The sequence below is a fragment of the Vulpes vulpes genome, chromosome 3, assembly GCF_048418805.1.
Source record: "Vulpes vulpes isolate BD-2025 chromosome 3, VulVul3, whole genome shotgun sequence".
Classification (NCBI taxonomy): Eukaryota; Metazoa; Chordata; class Mammalia; order Carnivora; family Canidae; genus Vulpes; species Vulpes vulpes.
Genome location: NC_132782.1, coordinates 131,547,592 through 131,557,535, shown reverse-complemented (window position 1 = coordinate 131,557,535; position 9,944 = coordinate 131,547,592). Strand labels below are relative to the sequence as shown.

The following is a 9,944-nucleotide window of genomic DNA, read 5'->3' as shown; positions in this document are numbered from 1 at the left end:
ACATATATTATAAAACTCAGATGCAGTTTCTTAGTGATACAAACTAAGTTGGATGGACAAATATTTACTACAAAATAAAAACACAGCATTTTCTAACTAGCCCCTTTAGAAAAGGAAAAGTCATACACTTTTTAGCTATTCCACAAGGGCTGCCAGTATTTCTAAAATTAATTTTTGCAGATGCTTTCATATTATAACTGCTGCTAGAGGGGTGGTGATGGGACTCTGCCCCCTAAGACTCTTCCTGAGGTAGGAAAAGAAAGGAAAATTGAGACAATCAGCCAACTGGCCTACTGAAAACCTCTGTATACTTTTACAGTGCTGTGATACCCTATTTGACACCAAGAGTTCTAAAATATAGCATCTAACTGGAACGTAAAGTGTATCAATGTATTTATAAATCAGTATAGCTATAATGAATGAAGGCAATACAACTTCATTTTATGAGATTATAATACAAAATTATTAGTTTGTATTGGATTTTCAACAGTAGGATCTAGAATATATATATGGGCATTATTTACCACGTAGATAATCTTTTTAAAACCAAAGAATACTACTGGTCCTTAATGTGTCATCACAGAAACCAATAAATGAGAAAAGCTACATTTATTTTTCTAAAAGTATTTTACAGAAAAGTTTTTATAAAGGTATTAAATAATCAAAATGGAAAACACAGTATTTTACTAGCTTTTATTTAGGAAATGGAAGTTTCACTTTATCCCAATATTTTCTTCAGTGGTAGACTTTGTTTTTATTTCAATGAGTTCTTCTACTCGAGCCAGAACACTTTCAATCAAATCAAATGTGAAAAGAGCTGAATGTAGGACCTGCAGTGCCAACGGAAATTAATGTTAATGTTACGTTAAAGCAAAAAAAAGAAAAGTCTTCAGCTGGATATAGCTTAGGAAAATTTCAGATCTACCTTAAGCTGCATTTCAGGAGGCATATTAGGGATCTCTTCTCCACCTACAGTTACAGAACAAAGATCTTTAGACTTCTGGACTTCTGTAAGAGAAGAAAAAAAAATCATGTATCACATTTAACCATTAAAAACAACTCTCAGATTTCAATAATCAATTTTTAAGCAACTTTCATTATTATACCCATTACACTAAAACAATATTTCTGGTGATGCCTATAAGAAATACCCCATAGCTATACAGAAAAGAGCAGATTATTATAGAATTGCTTAATGACTTTAAAAAATAATTCTGCATCTAAGACTCTTTTTCATAATTTGTACAGATTTACTTGAGAGTGAGGATGGACAGAGCCATACCCAAGTTAGTATAATAGCCAAACAGAAATACTTATAATACAGTTAGATTTTTAATCAGAATTTTTATTTTAACCTGGTTTTAAACCAGAATATGCTTCAAATTGGTTTAAATCTTTGTTAACTCAATTTCATTGTTAACTGGCTTACAGATCTGCTAAAAATCATTTTAATTACAAATAAAATAACTTTCATGGTTCCTTGTTTGTTACAAAATAAACAAGTATGACATTTAAAAGTTCTTTATTTTGAATATAACTGACAGTTCTAAAACTTAACTAATTTTTAGACCTAACCAAAAATGAAATTGCATATTACCAACCTTGGCTATTTTCTTGGCTATTCTTAATTTCTGCTTCATAATGTGCTTTTGACATATTAAGTCCTGTATGGAGTGGCTTTAAGAAATTATTCTCAATCTTTGCAAGTTCTGTCCATAATCCGGTCTGTTCAGAAGAATTAATGAAAGAGTTATTAGGTTCAACATTTTTTGATTGCCTATTATTATTAAACACATGTTGAAAGTTGGAGAAATAAAAATAAAATCTGATCTTTGCCTTCCAATACAGTTTACTGTTTAATAATACATTCATTATTACATCTAGTTATTTTATGTGAATACCAATAAAAACAAAAATGTACTTTGGAAGGTCTACTCATTAATGCATCATTTGGACAGTTCCTGATTTTGAGATCTATAACTTACAAGCTTTACTCATGAGAAAATTATCTGAGAATCTATATGATGAAACATAAACCACCCCTACAATGACATTATATATTCCTTCAACTCATGACCTTTCGATTGATATCCTTGTCACAGACCTTGTTCTAGAGAATTCTCTCCTTCCCTATTGATGGAAACATTTCTAACACAAAGCTGTTATGAACTTCCTGGTGATCAATGTAGCAGAGGTTTTACCTGCTTTTGTCATCCATATTAGAAGTTTTTATTCCAAAAGCATTTCCTCCTATAGTACTTAAAGGAGGAGAGTCATAAAGTCTTAATTTTATTAGGAAGAAAGGGAAATGGGGGACACCTGGATGCCTCAGCGGTTGACCCTTTGGCTCAGAGTGTGATCCTAGTCCTGGGATAGAGTCCTACATTAGGCTCCTTGAGGAGCCTACTTCTCCCTATGTCTATGTCTCTGCCTCTCTGTCTCTCATGAATAAATAAATAAAATCTTAAAAAAAAAAAAAGGAAGAAGGGGAAATGGTAGGGGAAGGGTTGAAGGTAGGGGAGAGAGATGAGACAGAGGAGGAAAGAGAAATTCATTAGTATTATTAAGTTTCCAGGTACTCCTTACAAAGGAAGATACTTTAGGTAAAAAAGGGAAACTTAGGAACCCATTCTTAACCAGAAGTGGACCACCTGAAAATCTATTTGTAATCAACTTTTGATTATTCAATTTTAAATTGAATTATTTATACAAACATCTTTTATTATTTATACAAAAATCTCATAAAATATATTTTATTCATAATTATACAGGGGTTCTCAAACTTCACTGTGCTAAAAATATAGATTTCTCTGCTTTATTTGGAGACTGAGTAGATTTAGGGAATTTGCATTTATAAGAGAACAAACACCCAGGTGATTTTGATTAGGAGCCTGTGATAAGGTACAACCATCTAAAATGGCCCCATCCAGGCAGCCCCAGTGGCCCAGTGGTTTAGCGCCACCTTCAGCCCGGGACATGATCCTGGAGACCTGGGATCAAGTCCCACGTTGGGCTCCCTGTGTGGAGCCTGCTTCTCCCTCTGCCTGTGTCTCTGCATCTCTCTCTCTCTGTGTCTCTCATGAATAGATAAAATCTTTAAATAAATAAAAATAAAAATGGCCCCATCCAATGCCAAAGAGAAAACTGATTTTTTAATTAAAAATTTTTAATTCAAATTTTAAATACTCAGATGTGGCTACTGTCTACTGTATTGGACAGTGCAAATCTAGGAGGTCTTTATTAAGAGCTCAGTTTTTTTTTTTTTTTTAAGTTTTAAAAACTTATTTGAAAGAGTATGAGTGGGATGGGGGCAGAGCAGTGGGCAGAAGGAGAGAGAGAAGTACACTCCCTGCTCAGCAGGGAGCAGGATGCAGGGCTGGATCCCAGGACCCCGAGATCACATGAGCTGAAGGCAGATGTTTAACCGACCGAGCCACCCAGGCCTCCCCTGTTTTTGTTTTTAAAGATTTTATTTTAGAGAGAGAGCATGTGTGTGCTTGCAAGCAGAGAGGAGGGAGAGAGAATCTCAAAGAGATGCCATGCTGAGTGCAGAGCCCAACACGGGGTTTCTTTAATCTCAGGACCCTGAGATTATGACCTGAGCCAAAATAAAAAAACCAAGTTTTGGCTCAGGTTGGACACTTAACCAACTGAGTCACCCAGGCACTCCAAGGACTTAGTTGTTTTTAATGGCCATAACTTTTTTTTTTTTTTTTTTTAATTTTATTTATTTATTTATGATAGTCATACAGAGAGAAAGAGAGAGGCAGAGACACAGGCAGAGGGAGAAGCAGGCTCCATGCGCCGGGAGCCTGATGTGGGATTCGATCCCGGGTCTCCAGGATCGCGCCCTGGGCCAAAGGCAGGCGCCAAACCGCTGCGCCACCCAGGGATCCCCATAACTTTTTTTTTTAATACACAGCCCATAATCCTAAAACTTATAAGGCAATAAAAACATGGCAAAATTAGGCTATAGAAAATCTGTTGTGCATTCTGTTCAGCATAATTCCACAAATTTTTCATATGGTGAACTGTGATAATTTGAGAAGCATGCAGGAGCGAAGAAGCTGTGTAAATCAGAATATTTTCTCTTATAATAAATAAGGTTACTAGATCTTTAAAAAAATACAAAGAAAATCATTTTAATATTTCTTTTATCTTCAATGTCTAGAAAAAGTAACTTAAGAATAAAAAAAAAGTTTAATAAGGATAAAAATGTGAAGTTTCCACAAATGCTTGCTTTTCATTTTTCTCAAGTAGATTTATGTAGTTAAAGTTTTTCACTTCTAAAGCTTACCTATATAATTCAAAACACACTGTAGCCTATCTCAAAAAAGGAAGACTAGGCAGTTCTAAAACATAATAAAATTTACTGCAGAATAGACAAGGGTCTCTCAAAGGATCATAGTCAACCATGATAATGAAATAAAAGGAGGAAATGAGTAACACCTAGTTTTCCTTCTCCTTAGTTTTTTTTTTTTTTTTTTAAATATTTTTATTTATTTATTCATGAGAGACACAGAGAGAGAAAGGCAGAGACACAGGCAGAGGGAGAAGCAGGCTCCATGCAGGGAGCCCAACGTGGGACTCGATCCCGGGACTCCGGGATCACACCCCGAGCCAAAGGCAGGTGCTCAACCGCTGAGCCACCCAGGTGTCCCTCCTTCTCCTTAGTTGTACATGATTCCTATTTATGATGTAATACTGTAGAACTTCTATAATTTCCATTATTAATATTGTAATAAGGATAAGGAATTTCTATCACCTAAAGTCATCTGTCTCTGCAAATAATACACAAGGCATATGTTTAAAAAAATGAAATCCCAAAATATGGATTATATGGAATTATATGTATTTATATATATATGTATTTGTATATATGTGTCAGATACTTAGTTTTTTCCTAAATGAAAAGTATATCTGTACATATTACATAATTCAGTTTTTTAAAATTCCTAATACTTGTGGCCTTTACAATCTCACATAGTTTCCCTTGACCCTGCTTTCATTCTTATTACAGTATCACCCTAGGACAAAAATGGGTAAGCAGAGAGATGGGAAAGTATATGAGTAGATAGAAGGTGAGGGATAAAATTATTATAGGCTGTGTATTAGAATTACTGTAATTTGAAACATTTAAAGATACCTACCTACATACATACATAAAGATACCTACCAAAAAGAACACTGGGTATAAAAACTAAGTTGGTTTCAGTAGAGATGGAGGTTCAAGAAAAGTTTTGTGAAGCTGAAGTGTGGGAGAAGGTGCCTGTAACTTAGTAGCAGGATGAAGAGAAATAAAATAGGGTGAAGAGGGAGATGACTTATGAAAAGAATAAATCAACTGACAGCAACCCAAAAACAGCAAGAAAAGAAATGAATTATTATTCAATTATGAATCACTCTTTTATATTTGAATGATCCTATTCTTAATTTTCCTATATACCTTTCTAATTACTTCTCAGCTTTTCATCTGACTAGTTCACATCTCAGCACGCTTAACTGGTCAAAAATAGGTACTGGTATGGTGGCTTACGGAGTTGAACATCTGACTTGATTTTTGCTCAGGTCACAATCTCTGGATCCTGGGATCAAGCCCTATGGCAGGCTCCCTCCTCAGCAGGGAGTCTGCTGGAGATATTCTTCTTTCTGTCTCCCCCTCTCCCCTTGCCCCTTCATGTGCACCCCACCATGTGCCTGCTCACGTTCTCAAATTTTTTTTGTTTTTGTTTTTTTTAAGTTTTTTTATGAGAGACACACAGAGAGAGGCAGATACATAGAGGGAGAGGCAGGCTCCTCACAGGGAGCCCGATGCAGGACTAGCACACAGATTTACCTGTCACATATCTATATGACTTATTATAATTAATTGCACTTGGGAGAAATGCTTCTGATATGAACAAAAAGGCTCTTAAGATGCCTCAAAGATAATCAGGTTGCCACTTTGGACTATTTTTTTTGTTTGTTTTGTTTTGTTTTGCTAATCTCAGTATAATAATTCTTATGGTAATTTGCTTGGTAATACTTTGGAATATATGATTCCCAAGAAATTTTTAAACCATTAAAAAAGAAAACAATTTTATAAACTGGTTATATCCTTTTCTTCACAATACAATTGTTTGAGCCAAAGAAAAGGGAGTCATCTGTGCATATAATAAAAGATATTGCACAATGCTAAACTGCTATGTCTGCCCTCTAGGTAGAAGCCCATTTGCTGCCCCTCTAGCACACCGTGTTGCAACCTAATAAATTTATCACTTTTAATCAAGAAGATTCTTTTTCTCCTGTCAGGCAAATCAGATCATCTCTATGTATGGCCTTTCTTGATTACTAAAAAAATAAACTCACACCTTACTTTAAGCACACCTTTCTGAAACCTGAGGACCTTCACTGCTGCTGAATTTCACTTATTTTTTCTATTCTTACCAGAAGCTCCTCTAGGAGTCAGGATATACTTTGTGATTCAAAGGTTCCGGCTTTTGCCTAAGGTCATAGCTATCTACCACTTACTAGGTAAGTGCCCCTGTGCAAGTTAAAGATCCTTCCAATGCCTACATTATTTATGAAAAGTAAAAAATAAACTATAAAGTTGAAAAAGGACACAGGAAACTTCCTTCTGATGATCGCAATGTTTTATTTTTGATAAAATTTGGGTAACAGATCTATCCATTTATTGAAATTCAGAGATGTACACTTAAAAACCTATGCATTTCATTTATGTAAATTTTATCTCAGAAAAACTACAGATAAATTTAGCCATTTATTAAAATATATGCTACAATATTTATGGAAAACTATGCTGTTTGTAGTTTATTATGAGGTACATAAATAAGACACTGGTGTGAATAGAGGGTGGAGAGATGGATACAGGATAACAGTAGAGTAAAATGTTAATGGTAGCATCTTGGTGGTGGGTAAATCAGGAAGTGGTCCCTGTTAAATTATCTTCAGTTTTGCTATATGTTTAGAAAACTAAACAATAAGATGTTGAGGAAGAATAAGCACCCTGTACAGAGTAAACGCTAGTCAATAATTACAAATAACTATTTTTGGCTGAGGAGGATAAACAAGAGGTTAAATCACTGAATCTACTAAATTCAGTCAAGAGGGAGGGAAGCTGCTGTTCTTATATAAACTTTTCACTGCAAATCATGATTTACGTAAGTTCAGCTGAGGTTTGATCTCAGGGTTGTAAGCTCAAGTCCCATGAAAAGATACTTTCATTTCTTTTATTATTTTCTTAAACCAGATTAACAACACATGTGATTCAGGTGGTTACAGTTAATAGAGATAATACATTATGGGACAGCAATTATTAGAATAGGTAGAAAGAAAGCAGATAAAAAGCAAATCTAATTTTACTGTATGACAAATCTCCCTCAAATAATTTTGTCTTTATTCAATAATTCTAATGATGAACTATTAAGAACAAAACAAAAAACTTCCTACACATTATCCAAAAATCCTGTTACCAGATTTCAATTTTAGTGCTGAAAATGGTTCAATTAGTCATATCTGGTGAGGGGATATCAAATTATCAGATGATTTTATTTTAGATAGCTTAATTTTAAATCATGACCTACAGGTAGAGGCAACTGAACGAGACATCCAAACATATGCACGCTCCAAAAGTTTAGTTAGGATCTGCAATGTACTTACCTGACGGGGCTTAGCAATGCTTATAGCCAAGATGGCAGAGGTTCGATAGGAAAAGGAAAGGGAAATTAGGTCTGAGGTGGTAAGGGCTCCTGGGAATTGACTTCAGGTTTCAGAATAATTGCTGGTACTTCTCCTAGCCTTTGTAGCTGGGTAAGATATTAAATATTGGCTTGTGTATTTTAAACATACTGTTTCTTATAAAAAAAAAACTCACTTACTTGATTGTCTTTTTCATTATCTTTGATAACCAAATATCTCAATAAATTTAATGAAGCCATTATCCTGTTGATTAAAAATAAATAATTTGTTACTTACAATATGGTTTTACATAATCAGCAATTTCAATGAATAAAATAAGTTAAAACCTAGGGTGTATTTTTACAATTATGTTTGCCATTAGAAACTATGCCCCCAACACATATTTTGGAATAGTAATTATCACTTTTGTTCGCCAAGTTCACAATATACAATTGTGAAAATTACTATTCTTTTCCCCCGAAGGAGTCTTGTTATCGTTAGTATTTCAGAGTATCATCTCTTCCTGAATTTTCAGATTCCTTTTTTAAAAGCTTACAACCACTTCTCATTATCTACTCTAGTAGACTAAACATAAAATTACATGTTCTATATATAAAAAAATGATGTCCTAGAAAACAATAAAACCCAAACACATGCCTTTTATGTAAGTTATATCCATGAAATTCTTAGTTTTTAGTCACCAATGCTATAGTTGCAAATCTCTATAAGTTGTATATTGGAATGCAGGGCACATTATAGGTATACAATCATTCTGTTGGTCATACTTTTGGAAGGAGTTTTTAATTTTGTTTTTGCAAAGCATCTAATTACTTAAACATGGAAATCTTTATGAAATTTTATGAATTAACTATAGATCATAATGTAACAGGAAAATACATCTTATTTGTTTAGGTTTGCTAAAAGGGGGTTTTAACATTTTATTGTGAATTTCCTATGTGAACCTTAGTAATGGTCACCTCACCTATCTGAGTTTTGGAGTAAATCAGTTTCAGCACCCTCTGGGAGAAAGAGCACCAAATCTAGAAGTGAAATCAGCTGTGGGCCTGTAAACCATTTGTTATGTGTTCTCTGAAAAGCAAAAAAAAAAAAAAAAAAAAAAAAAAATTGGGAAAGGTTTTAAATAATAGCTGATAAATTCATGTGTTATTTCTAACACCTTCATGCTACAAAAATAAGCATTACACATTTAAAGTATTTTTTTAAACTTTCATTTCCATTCTTTTACACTCTCTCTAGACACTGGGAACAAAATGCCAGATTGAAAACACTGATGCGTTGTTTTCAGTATGGAATTACTGACTATTCATAAACAAAGTAGACTTAAGTTTCCATTAATATTTCAGAAATATAGAGCAAAATACAGTCACATCCTCAGCTCAAAGAATTAATACAATTTAAATGTATAGTTAACAGAATTTCAAAATTAAGGTTTTTAAAAAACAGAAATAGTAGAAAAATATGCCGTAATACTAGATATAGAAAAGGTCCACAGGGCAAAATTCACCTTAATGTATTTTACAAATGAATAAATATATCCTCCAAATTAAAAAAGATAATCAACACCTTAGCTATGCTCTTACCTTTAATGACACATCAATTTGATTTTTGATATTCTGAATAATGAAAGCCTCCACACCTGAATGATTACTTGTATTCAATAAGCACCTTGAAAGCAAAATTACAATATATTTGAACTTATCCTGGACTGCATTATTCCTAAATGATGATGAAAATCTTACAAATTCATATGGGCCATATGTTACTTCTAGAAACACAAAAATCAGTAAGGACATTTAGCAAAGTGATCAACCAACTGCGAAGTCACTTGTGGTTATTGCTCTAACTGGCAAATTCTATTTTAACTGGATCTTTCCAACATGAAATTTCTATTAAATCAAATGTGAATCTTTTGTGCATATAGTTGCAATGACTTGACATGGCAAATCACAGTCTAAAAACTCCCAAAATTACTCCTTATGAAACTAGACTAGTTTTGTTAGATTAACTTAATTGCAAAGGAAGGGAACTCAGTATGACTGCCTTGAGAAAAAAGGGGATTTCTTGGTAGGGATATAGATAGCTCATCAAATTAAAATTTCATAAAACCTAGTCTAAGTCTTATCAATAGAAGTGAAGATGGAATCAAGGGTGCTAGTATAGGCCAATCCCCAAAAAGGACTTCTTGGCACTCTGACGTTGCCCAAATCTATTTTTTTGACTCATTTTTATTTACTACCAGGTATGTC

General features: G+C 33.8%; 1 protein-coding gene across 2 annotated transcripts in view; it reads right to left on the bottom strand.

Annotated features, from left to right (window-relative positions):
* Nucleotides 1-590: 590 nt before the first annotated feature.
* Nucleotides 591-9,944, bottom strand: part of GLMN (glomulin, FKBP associated protein) — a 33,425-nt gene continuing 24,071 nt past the window's right edge. For both annotated transcript variants that reach the window (XM_025996496.2, XM_025996497.2), the window contains exons 14-19: nucleotides 9,279-9,363; nucleotides 8,660-8,766; nucleotides 7,878-7,941; nucleotides 1,602-1,725; nucleotides 926-1,008; nucleotides 591-830 (exon numbers count right to left, since the gene is read on the bottom strand). In XM_025996496.2, coding sequence (XP_025852281.1) covers nucleotides 714-830; nucleotides 926-1,008; nucleotides 1,602-1,725; nucleotides 7,878-7,941; nucleotides 8,660-8,766; nucleotides 9,279-9,363 — 580 coding nt within the window. In that variant the 3' untranslated portion in view covers nucleotides 591-713. The remainder of the gene's footprint in view (nucleotides 831-925; nucleotides 1,009-1,601; nucleotides 1,726-7,877; nucleotides 7,942-8,659; nucleotides 8,767-9,278; nucleotides 9,364-9,944) is intronic.